The following is a 17711-nucleotide window of genomic DNA, read 5'->3' on the forward strand; positions in this document are numbered from 1 at the left end:
TTGCATCCAGTGCAGCGGTGATCAGCGTGTGGAATGGTAAACAAAAGTAAATGTCTCAACCTGTCCTGTTGGGTTTTCAAGTAAGAAAAAAAAATCGATATATTTGTTTGCCCCGTTTCATGGCTTCTTTGGCTGGCGCAACCGTCAACGTTCGTCACACGCTGTGTGTGCCTTGCGTTCGCTTCGTTCCCCTTCCTTCGGTAGAGAGTGCGGTGATTTCGTACCATTGTTTACAAATCCCTCCGCACCGGTACGTCTGGGTAGTAAAGCGCGACGCAATCTTCACATCTGGAACACGTAGTTGGAATCGCAGCATTCACTTCCGCGCATTAGTCACCCCCGTAGAGGAGGGTGCTCTTCGGATGGATTAATTTGCTGTCTATAGCTGCAATCGATTCCTGTTTTGATTTCAGTTGAGAATTTGTTTTTATTTGTCCTATATACTGAATAGTCGGTCAGTTCGCACCACGTAACGAGCGCTTGGCTGCAGCAGATTGCTAGGGTCGAAAAAAAAACCATCGGGAGCAAACTGGCAAGACACAGCTGTTTATGCTGAGAAACAACAGAACGATTTGCAGGTGATTTTCGAATGTAATGCGGAATGGGAAAAGAGGGAAACAGAAACCGTCTCTACATGGTGTAGCATCAACACGAAACTTAATTTTGATTAGCTTGCGATCCGAAATAAATTGATCATTATTAGGTTAAAGTTAAATCGTTATCTTTTCGCATAAGCGGCAATAAATAAATTTAAACAACTTCGAAATGGTGATATGCATAGCTGAACTAAACGTAACGAACACACCATGAACCACGTTGTGGATCGGGGATCGGGAAATTTTTAAGCAAAAACGCTTCACTACAAGCTCTACACGGAAAATACACTAGGTTTGATAGTAGGAGTTTAGCATACTGGTACGGTTGAGCCTCCTGTTTTTTTTAATTAACCCCAAATTGGTTCGTACACATGCCTGGAATAATGAACGTGTAGCATAGCTACACTCTCTGCTATGCTACTTATAGTTGTTGTATGATACGTGTTGTTGTCCTCAACACCGCTCAACCACCATTTTTGTAGTTAATCAAATCGTTAACAAACCTGCTTAATTGCTAAAGGTTACCGTGCAACCATTTGCCAGACCTACACACGATCGCAAGACCAGCGTTGTTCGATTTTGTATCGATTTGTTGTTCTATCGCGCGCGCGTAAGCTTGCAGTACAATTCGTTTATTCTAACACCACTACTGCAGAGCACTTTGCCAACGTAAGGCCATACAATCATGCTTACCCAAGAAAACAACAAGTGGTGCGATTCGGAACGTTTTGCGGTGCTACGCTAAACAAACGCACTTCTATACATACATACTACTTCTAGCGCGGCAGTAATTGCTAGTAAACAATTGCATATGCTTTCAGGGGAGTGGTGGCTGTCTGTCCTTACAACCACACCCACTGACCACCGAACGTTTGCGACGCGTTAAACGGTCACGCCGAGGGCGGGTTTGGTACCGAGCAGATCGGAAAGCTTCTGCTGGTAGGTACCGACCACGGCCGGGTCTACGATGCCACGGTTTCGGAAGATCAACTGCAGCGCATTGAGATATTGCATCTCCGTAAATTGTGCACCCTTTTCCACGATCGATGTGAGAATTTCCTGCAAAGTGGAAGGATAAAGTGGAGGATAATCCATGAAGTATGGTGGAGCAAATTGTTTAACCAGCAAAAGATTATTACCTCCGGGTCTAGGTAGAACATTTCGTAAAACGAACGTGCATAATCCAATGCGATTTCCCGTGATGCGGTAATGCTGCTCAACGTTTGCTGAAGTGCCAATGCATTCCGGCACATTCGCTGTACGCCCGAGTGATCGATGTACTCCATAGAGTTGGCAGCCATGATGAGAATTCGCGCCGCCAAGTGTGCTAGACCTTCGAAGACATACTGTAACAAGAAAAATACCCTACATTGTTCAATAGTTCTTCATCAATCGATGAAAGCCTTAAGCTTACTTTCGTTTTTCTCGGATGCAGAGTTGAACTCAGTGCCTCGTCCATGTCCGAGAGCACCTTCGTTAGCTTCAGCACCTTTGCATCTGGTTCGAGTGAATCGTTCTTGTTCGGATTGTTCGCCTTGTATCGGTCCGAGGGACTCGAGCGCAGATAGTGGAAACACTGCACACGCACTTCAAGATGCAGCACCAGCAGACAGGTGTTGGCCAACTCCTCAAACTCCAGTGCTAGATTGATGAGCACCTTAATCATACCGTCCTTCACGATAACCGGACTGTTAACGATCGTTGCCGTGCCGGCGGGCGAAGTTGATCCGGGCGTTGAAACGGGTGATGCTGTTACCAGTCCGTTCACGATCGGTTTCTTCAACTCCTGGGCAAACTCCGTTATGCGACTCGCGAACCATTCCATGCTTTCCTGCAGTATGGCCAGCTCTTTCAGTACGCCCACATCGGACAGGATCTCTTGCTGTGAGATGCCACCCTCACCAAGGTTACTCGTCAGCATTTCCGCTTCGCGAACGTTACGTTGCTGCACCTGCGTGGGACTTTCTTCCTCCGATGGTTCCGCTTTGATCAAGCGCTTCTGCTGCAATTGCCTGTACCGAGCGTTCGATGATTTCAGATCCGTCCAGTTCGGTAACGATCTGCGGTAGAAGAGAGTTGTTAATTGGAGCAGATCATAATATTACGATCGTTTGTTGATGGCGGCATTACATACTTTAAAAATCGCGTAATATCATCATCTTTCAACCAGGCGACACTGTAAATTCGCTTATCTTCGGTTTCTGGCTGAACAATGCCTCGGTATGCGGCCTGACACGTTTCGCGGTACGTCTTCAACAGTGAACAGACCATTTTCAACAATTCGTCCGAGTAGGTGGGAAGATCTTGGATAAGTTTCTTCGTTTCGGCAATTCCTGCAAAAATTACGATTACGATTAGTAAAGGTATTTTGAGAAAGTTAACAAAATGTAATCAATTGGCGCAATTACTAACGATTTTCCACGATAAGAGTGTTTTGCAAAAGAGGACGCGTTAGGCCGAGACGCTTCATTTCCTCCGGACTGATAATGGTTCGCCAGGCATCCTGCGATTTCGAAAGCGATTCGATCGTTAGCTGCAGGTTTCGGTTATGCCCACGAGCTAGATAAGCGTCTTTTACATAATTCGCAAGGAACGTATTCAAGCTGCAGGGTTGTCTGTAAATTAAGAGTAACAACGAAACGATTCATAAACGATTAATTGGCTTCCTAAAGCCACCGTTTGAAACGTACCCAGACTTGCATTTCATAAAGCTCTCTATCTCCTGAATGTATCCCATCAGCGGTAGATAGATTTTTCGCACGAGAGATGCGTCAGCGGGACACACCAACGCCCGTTCACGCTTCCGCCGTTCGGCAGCAGCAGCACTATCCTTTCCACCGAAATAATACGGCTGATGTTGATGGAAGCTACTGTTTAGCAAATGGGAGGAATTTGCACTGACCGCCGAGCTGTTTAGCAGCGTGTCTTCCTTCGGCGTACTGTTCGACACGTTCGACAGATTGCGCCGATGTTCCTTCGGCTGTCCGGATTCGGTTTCTGCCACTTGCGAACCTCCTGCATCCGCCGTGTGGGACGATTTGTCAAAGCGGAACAGTAGCTTCTTCCCCGGCGTTTTTCTACGGCTAAAGAACGCATTCACATTGGTGGATTGTTCCGCGAACTGGCTACGCAACAACAGCGCTTCGTCACCGCTATCGTTCTGAATGTCCAGATAGTCGGTAAGCACAAGCTTAAGGACGGCTTGCGCCTGCCCCCAGTACTCGATAATGTCGTAAGGTTTCACTTGCGGAATGTTGTATCGTTGTATGACGTTGCCATAGTTCCGGAGCGCTTGTTGGTGCGCGCTGGCAATCAGTTTGAACTGCTTGAACACCAGATCGAGCAGTTCGAGTATTGGTACCGGTTGGGCAGGTTGAGTGGGATCTGCATTTGATGCACCGGAGGGCGTTCCATTGCAGGCAGCGACTGCCGTAGACGACGGTGTGCTAGTAATACCGAGTGCTGGCTGCTGCGTCTGCGGTTGATGCTCCAGCGAATTGATGTGCTGAGTGGATTTGGTTACGATAGCTAGTAGTTCGCTTTGCATTTGTACTTTTATTGACTGTAAAAGAAGGAATCATAAATGAATCTACACCCATGTTACTGGAACACAGTGCGAAAAACTTACCTCAATCGATTCAGGCACTTTCTGTAACAATGCAAAGCATTCAACAATTATACTCAGGAAATATGACGAATTGACATCCGGGTCTAGCAGTTCCGTATCTTCAATGATTTCGCTCTTATCCACATCCAAAAACCCTGCAGGGAACAACTTAATTATTAAAATGTACTGAAAACCACCGCATCCGATACATACCGTTCTTGGAGATCTCGAACAATGCTTTACGAGCTTTCGTGTTGGCTTCCACCCGCTCTGCCGAGCGTCGTAAAACGTTTCGCTGAAACGGGGACGCACCGGCCGCATATTGACTGTTGCGCCCGGATGCTTGGCGCTGAAAGTTCTGCAACACGTCAGCTGTACTGGACACGTAAAGGTGTTTGTTCAACTCTTCCAGCAGCTTCCCGTACAGCTGCTGACGTCGGTTCTGAAAGTCTTGCCGCAGATCATTCAACCCTTCGACGCCCTTCAACTTTCCGTCCGTTGTGTCGATCGATGCCATCAGCAGCTTGGTGGCGTGTAGGTAGTGTTTCTTCGCCATATACGCGGTCAGCTGTGTCGGCACTTTCCGTATTTCGGTGATTTGATCCAACATCTCCAGCACGTACTTGTGCTGGATGGCGTCCGTGTACAGCTTTTTCAGTTCATCTCGGCGACAACGCAGCAACTGTTTGCACGACTGGAGATTCTCCTTGACCACATGTATTCGCTCCCGGGAGGCCGTAACTTCCGTCGACACCTTGCCGAACAGCTGCATAACGCGCGTGAGGTCGCCATCGCTGCGTGATACGAGTTCGTTTAGACGCTGGTCAGTTTTTCGAAACTCCCGTTCAATTTTATGCTTCTCCCGTTCGCGCTGCTCGTTTGTTTCACTGGCATCGAGGGTTTTTATCACGGAAACAAGCAGTCCGCAACCGCTCTGGGGAAGGGGGGGGAGTAATGCAAAAGAATTTTTAAATGGTTTGCCACGTACGGGCAAAGAATCAAACACAAGCAGTCATTTATCTTATCGGCTTGCGCTGTACTGTAAGTGTTCTGCCCCCAAAAGATGATGTCACTAGTTGTACGGCGGGCACACCGAATGTCGCTCGCGATGTCGACGTGTTTTGCTTACCATCTTGCACTAAATGCACCTAGTTTGACGCGAGGCCAACGTTCCTCACGCAAACGGCTACCCTAAAGGATGTTAACTTTTACAAAATTGTGAACACAATCGATAGAAACAGTGCAGTATTCGTCATAGAAATTCCACTGTTATGATAATAAACAACACACTCATCGAAAACTGCATGTGTGCATTTGACAGCTACGGGTGCGTGAACGCAGCCCGTTTGTGTTGAACCGTTTGTTTTCGTGCCGCGCATCGTGCTGTATCGCTCACTTCAACGGTATCTAACGGAATGCATCTCTCTATTGTTGGCCTATTTTGGCTCTGGTCTAGATGACGCACCATCAGCCAATTGATTGATTGCCACCCACTATCGAAAATAAACACAGCATCTTCACGAGAAATTTAGAAATACGCTTGGGCAAATGATTTCCACGAGAAACCTATAGTTTCAAACCATAACTGACAGCAACAGCACATGGAAAACCATGTAACGGACGTTTGAATCGTGATAATTACCGTTTCTTTGGTATATTTGACTCCTCGCGGAGGTTTCACTGGCGGAGAATCCATTGAACGAAAACACACGAAAACAAACACAAGTGCAGCCCAAGTAGCAATTTTTACCCCACAACTACCACTTCCACTGCGTTTCACACCGTTTGATCGCACAAACTGATGGTCGCTCACTGAAATAATGTTCCTATCTCTGTCGTACGTTCCACTGATTTTCGTGCCTTCTCGCTCAGCATGAACAGTGTGAGTTTATGCGGCAATTAATTTTATTTATGTTTTTATGATGTTTTCTTTATTTTTATGATAAAATTTGAATCGATGCACTAGACTATGTGCATGAAATAACATAAAACTGTTGTATGGTGCGTTTTTATTCACATCCAAAAATGTGCGCTATACAGAAGCGCAATCCCGTTGTGCGAGAGCGCTTCCATCACCGCTGTCGCGAGAGAACGAACATTCGAGAGAATGAGAGCCAGAGGCTCCTGCTCCGTCCCTTTACTTCTCTGTCATTCACTCTCAAAAAGCTCAACAACGTTACCATCGAGCTCGAAAAGAGAATGACTGCACCCGAGACACAAACCATCTGGCGAATACGCAAACCACAAACTAAACTTACCGTAGTCGGATCGCTTTCCTTTTTTTCTTTCAGCTATAACCAGTGAAGGATCAATCCCCTTGGAGGCCCAGGGCGGAATTATAAATGGGGCCTCTAATTTTAAAAACGATGAATTTGGGGGCATTGAGGCCCTTGAAATGAGGCAAAGCTAAAGGCGCAGTAAGAAGGGGCTCCTGAACTCACTTTGAATCATCATCTTTGGAGAGGGTGCCTATGTATACACCTTTTACTACTACCCACATTTCTTGGGGCCTCCAAAACGGCGAGACCCTAGGCGACCAATTACTTCGTCTACCGTTTGATCCGCCGTTGATCCCTTTCCTCAACTCAACCACGAATCCGAAGATCAAACTATTAAATAAATTTTAATTAAACACACAAAAAAAAATGTCCACAAAATACTTCATATAAACACGTATGTACGTAAAAGCGTTTAGAAGAAAGCGTCGCCACCAGCAGATGCTGATCGCGCCTCATAATTGCATGCGGTTTTTACTGAGTATATAGTTTGCATGAATATACCGACGAGCTCGCGGTACTGTTTGCCTCCCACATTCCCACATTCCCATATGGTTATTCTTCTTCTTGATGACAATCTTTGTTGGGGGACAACAGAGAACAAAATAGAAAGAATTAATCACCGTTAGTGTTAAGTGTCAAGCTTACAAGAGCTAGAGGATCGTACGGTCTCTCAGTCGTCATTGCATATTATTTTTAAGCGCTTTTCCTTTCGTCGAAGTCTCTCCGCGCATGCGATCGGAGCCACCAAAAAGCGACCGGTTTTGTGATTTCTAACACCAAGAGAGCATCCATGAAAGGAGATAACATCAATCTGATCCGCACAAGGATCCGCCATGTTTGTACATAACATATTGATATCGCATACTCACGTTATCGTTCGCTTTGATCGTATTGATCAATCATCAGAATGAGAGATCTTCTACCATTGGCTATTAGTTACACATAATATCAAACTAGGGAGAGCCATCGATAGAGTAAATAGCTCCGGTACTGTAGCTATAATCCTCCGTCTCATTTCATCCATCCAGTGCCTACAGTGCGTCTCATAACAGCGCAGCACTTCAGTTTTTTAATTATTAGCACCAGGAAATGTGCAGTGCCACTATTTCCCAAGACATTATGCATTGTTTATTGTTCAATTATTTCGCAATAATTATATCTCTTGTCGTCCTGGAGTTTCCGGGAGTTTAGAAGGATTCCATGCATAAATATACGATTTCAATACTCCTTATTGTTATTTCCATAAAAATGAACTTGGCTAGAGTCATATTAGGGTGCTAGCACATTTGGACGAACGGAAAGAGAGAAAAGATCAGTCGACGGATCAAGCGCAATGATCACTAGAGGGAAGGGTACAACTATATGAAATGCGGCTGGATGGTACGGAAATTTGTGCTACCTCTACCGTATGGATGCTCTCTTGGTGTCAGAAACCAAAAATTTCATCGTTTCTGAAGCATTTTCGGTCGATTCCGGCGGGGCATTTTGAGCGCACCGCACCGGACACGATTCAACAGGAGAGACTTCAACGAGCGGAAATGGCATCAGACAATGAACTTTATTTTCACTTTTTCTCTTTTTTACGAAAATGATTAATTAAATTCAATTCATTTTCAATGGATGTGGAATTGAAAAAATACACACAAATAAAACAATACAACTTCAAGCGGTTGTCGGGTATACCGGTGTAGCTGACGTCTGGTACCACCGCTTGCATGTTGCTACCGATTAGAAAGTGTCCCGGTATTAAGGGTTCCAAATCCGACGGCTCGCCGATAGAGATAGATTTGAGGACCAGCATGTAGTTTGCTCAGGTGATGTGCAACTGCCAATAGTGCTGCCAATGGATTAATATAACATGTCTTCTCTCTACTAGCTCACGAACAAATGGGTCCATTAAGTATCGCTGTGCGGGCGCTACTCGCGAATCGTGCGAACCGTAGTTTCAAATGCTGTTGTTTACTTCATAGTCTGCCGGTGTCGAGGGTGATGATGGATAAATCTGTGCACAAGGTTCCACCATGATTGTACATGATACATTGATAACGCTTGCTCACGACATCAGTCACTGTGATGCTATTGATCAATTAAAGATCTTCTACGATTGGCTATTAGGTACACATAATATCAAACTAGGGAGAGTCATCGATAGAGTAAATAGCTCCGGTGCTGTGGAATGTGACACCGACAGGCAAACGTGATTAATGCCATTATGCGAGAAAAAAAGCTGTATTAAATGTATGGTGAGAAATTAAGGCTACCATAGGAGACTGGGCCTATGTATGCAACAACTACACACATTTCTTGGGGCCCCCAACACGGCGAGGCCCTAGGCGATCGCCTACTCCACTTACCGTTTGATCCGCCGCTGGCTATAACCGAAAGGATAACAAAAACACCAAACCACAGATGCATGTAAAGTTATTCCATAATTAGTTTACTGTTTTATTTACTGTTTCAATGTTTCCGTCATCTTTGTATCGATTCCATTGTTTGTATTGTTTTGTTTCATCTTTTCCTTTGCTTAACACCTGAACCGATTTGCTAATGTGCTCTTCATGTTTCCCCCTCTGCGTTCTCATTGTTTGCCTTTTTCTCTTTGGACCCTATACAATGTTAATTATATATCTAGCGCTTTATACGATAGTGTTGTTGCTGTTAGCTGCTTTGTTAGTACAGTGCCTGTTCCTGTCAATGCTCTGTTCCGTTCGCTTTTCCGTCCGTTCTGGTGCTTCGAATGCAACCGACCGCATGGATCGTTGTTACCCGTGCGAACAATCCACAGTCAAGAATGATTTCGGTTTAGTTATTATTATTCGATAGTAACAAGTATTCGGTTTAACACACGTCATGCCGTCCGGTATTAGTGTTAGCTCTGCTGTATGAATGGTTTAAAACGAAGCTTTGAAAGAGCTTAAATAAATGATCGTTAAAAAGACGCACTCGAATCGCCCGATTGATTGCCGGGCACGTTCGAAAGGTTGATGCGATGAGATTGTGTCAATACAAACAAGTTCATTATTGCATTTCATGTATCGTAATTGTGGTTGCTTCCTTCGCGGGAACGCAGTTGATCAAATCAATTTCATTTTTCCATTCAAGCGACCATCGGCACACGTTCACATACCCACGCACGCACAGCTCTGCACCAACACTCCCATAATTGCATAAAACGTTTAAACTAAACTTTGAATATCGCGACACACGGCTGCTACGATCAGAATCATTTATAGCCTAATTATAATTAAACAATTATTTGTTCGTTCGGTTGGTTGTTTTGGTTTTCATTTTTGGGTTGCTGTTGATTCTTTTTGACTATTTGTGTGGTTGTTTGCTTTTTACTACCCACCCGATTGTTTTTCTGTTTTTCTTTTTGTTAGATGCACGTGCGCGCCCGTCAACACACAAATCTTTCACACACACACACACAAACATTGCGCGCGCACTTTATGTCTATAGATTAATCAGTAATGCTAAGTAATGTTCTTAATCACACACATTTGCTTATTCATTCTACGGCGTGCAGCCCTCCCTCCGGCCCACTGCTACGCTCACAGAGTTCTCTCTTTACAAAGATGATTAAATTGTACAACATGTCTTGTTCTTATGCCTCGTTGATTGATGCGTATCTGCGGCCATTTGGTCGCCTAACGGTTTACATACACGTAACGGGTCGTAGAATCAACCGTAACATCCTTAGCCATGCTAGATTGGTTTACCTTTCCACTATAGATCCTTTTTTCTTCTGCTTACTAAATCTGAATCGCTAATGTTTCATTACTGTAATGTATCTCATTTGTTAATAATTTTCAGTATATATAATAGATTGACTTCGTCCACTTCGTTTCGATAATTTGTTGTCATTTTTTTCGTTCTTGTATTTTAAAAAATCGTTTTTAAGGCCATTCCTGTTCTGAATTGTTTTGGATAGTTTGCAGCGCGAGCGACTGAGTGTGGTCGCGAGAGTAGCCGTGTTCGCCCGTACGGTTTTTACGACACGACACTGGGTTTGCGATGTTCATAGAAGTGAATGTGACTCTAGTGTGGAAACGTTGAGAACGGATGTTGGAAAACAAAACAGGGACAAGAAATAGGATCAAAATGAGTAAAATCACGATCATTCTTAAAGCGAAGCGATACGATGAGAAGTGTTGCACAATTCAGAACAGTTTTGTTTGTTTTTTGTTTGTTTGATGTTTTTTGTTGTTGTTGTATTGTTTCATTATGCGTTTTATTTATGCGATTTGATTTTTAATGATGAACGAGATGTGGAACGAACGCATTAGATCTACTTTAAGATCGCAAAACTCCGAACTTATTTTCCGAACCGAAGGAACATTGAGAAGGATCACACTAAAAAAGTACATATCTTATATTTTGTTTGTTTGTTTGTTTTACGCCCTAAAAATATAATTTAAAAACGCCTTACAAATGGTGCAAAATGGGTGACCGTCAGTTTTCGGGCCGCCCACCGTCATTATATGTGCTCATTTTTTAAATTTTTGGTTTTTCACTTTCTCTTCTCCACACCCACCGCTATCATCGTTCGAACCCCCTACTGCGTCTGTGTTTTATCTCCTTACGTGTTCGTCTCTTTTCTGTATATATGTGTCCCACGTTATCCCTTCCCCAAATATCGCATTTCGTTTTAATATTGTATCCTTCTTTTCACCTGTTACCTCACTAGTTTACAGTTGCTTTAATAATGTTATGTTTGGTATTATATTTTCCATTACCCTTACTTTGCATGCGCACATTCACTGTTGTACCAGTGAAGCGTTTGCGTGCAGGTAACAAAACGAACACAAAAATACTCTACTAGTGCACATCAATCAAGTGAAGGGGAAAAAATCAAACTAAAAACAAAACAGTTACAATCACCTAATGCATAAATAGGGGGGAATTAAATAAAATGCGTATGTGTTTTTTTTGTTTGTCAATCGTTACACCGATCGAACTACACAGCTCGTATAGGCAAGAATCGTACACGTTCTCGATCTTTTGTTTTCTTTTAAGGGAGGTATCTTGTGATTGTGAAACCTGTTCGAATTCAATTCTTCGCATCGAGCGGTACCAGGATTGACAATCTCGTGCTATTGCATAGAAAGAAACACATACGCGGCTGTTAAAATGGATCAAAAGGACGAATAAAAGAGTCATCAAAGCCAAGGTTTGAGTATTGATTTGACAACGTTTAAAAAAAAGAGTAAATATTTTAAACGAGAGCAAGAGAAGCGAAAACCAACCCCAAAATGGCCATTCTGGTCTGTACTAAAATTGTACTAAAAATGTAACAATTTATGCTTGTACATCATCGAGGAAACAATGTTTCATCTACATCACACATACGTTTGTTTGTTTTTTTGTTTTACCTTAAGATGAAAACAGTACGAGCAAAACTATCGTTCGATCATCGTCTTCTTTTCCACCATGCGCCTCCATCAAAAGTGAGCAGGTAGGTTTGACAGCTCTGCTAGTGGTGGGTCCTAGCAGTAGCTCCCAAGAAAAAACAAAAATGGAGAAACCTAGTAGCCAACGTTTCCGACACTTCGCGCGGTAATGATGCTACAATTATTGCTTTCGTTTCCGGTTTACTTGTGTTTACTGTGTAAATTGTGTGCAGATCGCGTTGGTGCTTTCGCTTGATCGTTGCAGATAAGCTAAAAGGTAAGCTGTGCACACACTGCCCAGCATGTGCGATCGTTTGAAGATGAACAATCAAAACAACCAACCGCCAACAACAGGTGCATTGTTTTGTATTTTTGCAAAAGGATGAAATGAAGAAAGAGACCAAGGAAAGGTAGAAAATTAAACGAGCAAAAACAAAACCGGTGAGAATGTGAGAGAGGGACAAACGCTGTAAATAGGAAGGTGATTTTTGTGCACTAATAAAGAACTTTTTTTACTAATTCGTTTCTGTACGAAGATGGTGGTGACGGTGATTGTGGTTCGTCACTTACTTCGTAGGTGTTGATAAATTAGGTGAAGTATTGCTATCGAAGCTACACTGCAGTGGGTTTTGCGTAAAAGAAACCGAACGTGCGATACAGCGGAAGGAGGATGGGTGTGAGTGGTTTTTTGTGCAAAAAAGGTCCTCTACTACTCAGTTAAAAGTGATCACGTGTGGCATGGAACAAGCTGTTGCAGACTACGGACTATTTTGTTTTACGTTCGGTTAGGTGCCATCGTGGGCAACAAGTTTCCCCTTCTTCTCACTTTCTACAGAGTCTCGGACTCGACAGAGTGGAATGGTGCAATCGAGAATAGAACAAATGTGTGTGATCAGTCCATGTTGACAAGTTAGCATAACAACCGAAACGGATAGCGGGATAGAGAGATACATTTGTACGTACGTTTAGTGAAGAACGGAAGAATGGTACAGAGCGTGTCATAATAGCGAGTGGCGGGTGTTGTTGCATTTGTTGCCGGAAAGTGCACATTTTTCATTGCAGAGAGCAGTGAATGTGGAACTTAATAGAGAACAAACAAAAAAACTGCCTACTTTTCGGGCTACCAACACAACCAAAACGAAAAACCGGTACGTGTGTGCGACCTTTGTTGTTGTAGTTTCCATAGCGATGTTTTGTTGTTGTTGTTGTTGTATGCTTTGCTTGCATTTGATGCTTGGGTAAAGTGATCGTGCGCCATCGAACGTGCCAGAAAAAAAAAACGTGCGTCGGAACAAAATAGGTGTTAGATACAGTGAAGGCATTTTGTTTTTCTTTGTTTCTAGTGCTTAAGAGAGACAGAGCAGTTGCATTTCGGTTTAACCAAATAGCTTTTCCTGTTGCATTAACACAACGAATACGAACGCTAAGTGATAGTGTGTGTTGCTACTATTGCTTACGAATGTGTCCTTTGTTTTAAGTGTACAATTATCTTCGATTGAGTCGATTCGATGTAAATGTGTTTGCGTGTGTCTCTGTGTGTAATTTTTCTCTTTCTTGTTTGTTTGCTGTTTGTTTCCTTTTTTTTCGCTCTCTTTCTCTATTTGTTTGTTTGTTCTTCCTGTGTTGCATTCTTCTCTTCCTTTTCTTTTTGTTGTTGTTATGTTTCGGGTTCTTTACTCATTTTTCTTATGCTTTGGGGCATTGTTTTTGACATATCCTGGTTATGTATTACATTTTAGATAGAGTTGTTTGTAACATCTTGTTGTTAGTTAGAACGCAGAGCAAAAGTTTACCATTTTGCAGTTTGTATTTGGTTATTACCCGAAAAAAAAACACCTGCTGAAAGCCATTCTGTTATTTTGCATCAGGTCGGGGTATTACTCAACACGCATATTTTTGCTATTTCAGGGTTCAACTGATCCTTATCCTGCTAGCCGCTTGTTGCGCCGTAACCTCCGTACATGGAGTTTCGTTAGATTTCGTCCTAGAAATTTCCTATATCAAATCTGTTTACGTGTATGAACAAAACAAGTGAGTTTGTTTATTATCTTTCCTTATTTGTTTTTTTTTCATTGTTTATCTTTCTCTATGCTCCTCTTGAGACTTTCTCTCTCTCTGTCTCTGTCTCTTTCTTCTTTCCATTTCTACTTCTCGCACCTATGTAACTGCAAACCGCGCTTAGGTGATGTTTTGAGAGGGTTTTAGGTAAAACGCATAAAGTTCAGCCCCGCTCGAACTTGAGGCCTAGCATTGTAAGCCTACATCAGCTGTACGTGATGAAGTTTTCCTGCTCATCCGTAATAGTTGTCGACATTTTTGAATTGATAGATAACATTGTAATTTGGGGGGAGTTTTTGTAGTTTTTTTGTTGTGGTATTTTTTTATGCTGCTTCGTACCCGAGAGTTTGCGCTTGTTTGGATATTGAAGTTATGATTTTGCTGTTTACCATTGGTTACGGTTACGTTTCGGTGTACAAATAGGTTAAAATTTTCGTCAGCTTATCTTGCGGTTTGTTGTAGAGGAAAAAATGTTTAGCATGCGAAAACTGTACAAACATCACGCAACAGCAATCAGTTGTTAAATTGTTTTTTCGCAACATTACTTTAAACAATTTTTGGGCGCGAAATTTCTGTGTGTTATGCTAGCAGTATGTTTTGTTTGTATGTATGTATTTTTTTTGGGTTTGCATCGGTCTGCTCATCAGGTTTCTCCCTCATTTTGCTAGGTTTACCATTACACTCGATTGTACTACATAGTATATATCTAAATAAGTGTATATATATATATTTACTTGTATATATAATTTTGTTTTCACTGTATGCATAGTATGGTTGTTATTACTTACTGTCCGCGTGTTCTATACCCTTTTCTGTTGCAGAGCATGATGAACCTGTTATGGGTGGCTTAATGCGGTTAAAGCAGAGCAGTTCACAATCGCTTAACAAACGCTGCTTACTAAATTATGCCTCTCATTTTATCGCTGCTACTTGCGTTACGCAAGTAATAAATATTATTTAAACCAATACACTAATACGCAAACACAAATGGAATGGATTTTTATAGCAAAATACGGAAATTCTAAAACAAAATCAAAAAATAGGGAAATAAACTTGCTTGACTGGAAAAAATAAATTAATCCCGATGGAGGGTTTAAACAAGGGTTTAAGGTGGATAGTAATAAATAAGACGGATATAATTTAAACGCGCTTAATACACGGTATCTTTGGTTAATCCTTTTTTTCATTATCTTCTTGTTTGTTTGCTTTGCCCTACTCTATTGGCTGATGTTAATAGCTTGCAGTTCGCTTGTTATTTAATTAATAGTTGAAGAGTTAAGGTGAACGGAAAAAGCAAACGAACAAATAAATAGCACAAGCATTATTATCTTGTGATGACTTTCTCCGATGGTGTATTGTTTTTCTCCTTTTTTTCGTGCTTCCTAATCATTAAGATGCGCAAGTGTGTGAAAGTGTGAAATAATTTAAGAAAAATATCTCTTCTTACTTCACTTATCCGTCGTTCGTTGATGCTTTCAATAGGCGCGGTTGTTACGTGGCAGCCGTTTTGTTGCTTTTTCTCTCCATTACTTGGCCGAAGGTTCACAATGCGTTTGCTTCGTGTCTGTGTGTGTGTGTCTTATCGTTTGGTTTTGGTGTGCACAAATTGAAAAGTGTGTGATTTGATTGTCAGAATCATTTTTCATTCGTTACGCCACAGGCGGGGGAAAATAGTTAGTCTCTCGCTTTTACATTTCCTCAACCAGGAAGTCTTTTGTTGGGTTCTTGTCTGCTGCCTTTTCGATCATTTTTTTCCACGTTTCAAACACACATGTTTTCGTAATTTCCTTAAGATGGATCATTTAATTTTTTCGCACCAAGCATCGTCAGAAGTACTTAATCAAACTAAAATAGTAAATAACACTAGGGCAAATAAAACAAAAGACCAACTCAAAATAAGGCCACAATACACACGACACACGAAACGGGATTAAAAACACATCCATAGACAGGCCAATCATGTCTGAATTCGGTTCCCTTTGCTGTTGTTAGTTCTTCCATTGATCTACTTTTACAGTTCTCTTCTTCCGCTGCTTCTTTTACTGCACGCGTCCTGGCGTACACGTATTTGCTTACCAAACTTTGAATATAAATGTTTTTTTTTCGTTTTGTTTTTACCACATACACATCACTGCATTACAACATCTGCATAAGTTTACTATTCTAAAATGTTTTCTGTTTCCTTCTCTGCATTTTACCACTTTGAATCATGTTTGTTATTCAACTTGTTTCGTTATGTTGTTTTGTTTTGACTTTTTTTGTTCACTTATGTAAGTTTCATTTTGCTTCTGACTGTGTGTGTGTATGCTTTTTTGTTCGGTATTTTTTACACCTTAACATTGTGTATGTTTGCTTTCATAGATGTTTACTGCTTGTATTACTGTTCTACTTCACTATAAGTGTTTTTTTACCTTGCTAATAAGAATCTGCCTCCACCCTGGGTAGCATAAAGGTTTTGTTTTTTTCTCTCTCTTCTTCCACTTCGTTCAAATATGATCGGGCACGAAATTGATATGTGTGAATTGTTTCATCTTTGTTTTGTTTGCTGTTTGTATCATTTAGCATTGTTTTTTTTATCATATAACATACTCGTCTAGGGTTTTCATTTGTTTATGTCATTTAGAAACTTCTACTTTATATACTTTTTACCCACCATCTGCATGCGTACGTCTACTGCGAAAGCTCATCTCACGTAGCTCGTTTATTTTTCTATGTTTTTTTTTGCAGATGTTTTGTTTGTGTTCATTTGCATGTTCATAAAAACCGCTTACTATTTGTTTCGTTTTTCTTTTCTACACGCATTTAGATGTTTCTGGTGCGCCTTATTTGACTCATCGGTTAAGCGGTGTTTTCATACTTTTTTTTCCTTTTCATCCCACCTTGCTGCTGTAGCTGGTGCTAGTGTTACTATTTCAAAACGCGGACAAAAAAGGACTCCAGTTTGGGTGTGTAATAAGTAAACAAAACAAACAGCAAAATCACCGGCTGTTTGATGCAATTAACTGCGGGTTTTGCTTTTTCTCCTATGCATTTTTCCACGTATATTTTTCCCTTCAACGCAAAGGCGTGTCTTTTGATGCCACACTCACACATACAAACACAATCACGCACAAAACGCACACTCGACAGTTAAATCACACATACACGCTTCGAATCGTTAATTTTTGTTTTCCATCTCTTCTGTCTTCTGGTTACACTTACACGCTAACAGTACTCCAGACATGCAGGGGAGTCCGAAAAAAAACCGTTGGGGATAGTTAAAAAACCGTCAAACAAATCCCTTTTTCACTCCCAATCAAAGGGAAGAAGGAAAGGACTAGAACGTTATTAGAGAGAAAAATAAAAACGTAACGTAACACGCGTCTGCTTATGTCGAACAAAACTAAAGCTAGTGAAAGGCATTTCGTGTGTGGACCCCGGTCACGAACGAACCGAGCCTCCGTTCGGGGTCGCTTAGATGTGCTAACACATGAACAAGTGAAGCGCTGCGTAAGCGCTTAGGCAAAGCGTTCCACTGTCGGGCCGTGAAGCGCTTGAAGCGTCGCGCTGAAACCGGGAGATCATCGGCCAGCCAGCGAGATACCAACAGATTCGAACACTTCGTTACGAAACAGGATAAAATGATTACAAAAACGAAACACACCAGCACGCGCGTTAACAGCGTGTCGTTGTGAGAGGGATAGTTAAACATGGTGGTTAAAGATGCACTTATCGATTCGCGCTAACGAATAGTTTTACGTGTATACCTATATATGTACCAATGTATATTTGTTTTGCTGCA

At 41.9% G+C, this 17711-nt stretch overlaps 1 protein-coding gene across 3 annotated transcripts; it reads right to left on the reverse strand.

Moving 5' to 3' along the window:
* Window positions 1-490: 490 nt before the first annotated feature.
* On the reverse strand, window positions 491-5899 carry LOC128304384 (exocyst complex component 4). Of its 3 annotated transcripts, XM_053041585.1 has the most exons (11): window positions 5846-5899; window positions 4417-5137; window positions 4225-4358; window positions 4103-4158; window positions 3545-4012; window positions 3287-3466; window positions 3009-3211; window positions 2731-2929; window positions 2011-2656; window positions 1736-1942; window positions 491-1655 (listed from the first exon to the last, which is right to left on the reverse strand). In XM_053041585.1, the coding sequence occupies exons 1-11, from the start codon at window positions 5897-5899 to the stop codon at window positions 1479-1481; spliced, it is 3045 nt and encodes a 1014-aa protein (XP_052897545.1). In that variant the 3' UTR covers window positions 491-1478. The 3 variants fall into 3 exon arrangements, with proteins under 3 accessions (XP_052897545.1, XP_052897529.1, XP_052897537.1); XM_053041569.1 differs by having other exon boundaries at window positions 3287-4158; XM_053041577.1 differs by lacking the exon at window positions 5846-5899 and adding an exon at window positions 5333-5432 and having other exon boundaries at window positions 3287-4158.
* Window positions 5900-17711: the final 11812 nt, after the last annotated feature.

This window comes from Anopheles moucheti, chromosome 2, assembly GCF_943734755.1.
Source record: "Anopheles moucheti chromosome 2, idAnoMoucSN_F20_07, whole genome shotgun sequence".
NCBI lineage: Eukaryota > Metazoa > Arthropoda > Insecta > Diptera > Culicidae > Anopheles > Anopheles moucheti.

Bases quoted from the DNA above. Each gene is read 5' to 3' on its own strand.
- LOC128304384 (XM_053041569.1), bottom strand. From the start codon at position 5,899: ATGGATTCTCCGCCAGTGAAACCTCCGCGAGGAGTCAAATATACCAAA. The intron at 4,159-4,224 runs GTAAGTTTTTCG...CTTCTTTTACAG, and splicing joins AAGTGCCTGAATCGATTGAG to TCAATAAAAGTACAAATGCA. The intron at 2,930-3,008 runs GTTAGTAATTGC...TAATTTTTGCAG, and splicing joins CACTCTTATCGTGGAAAATC to GAATTGCCGAAACGAAGAAA.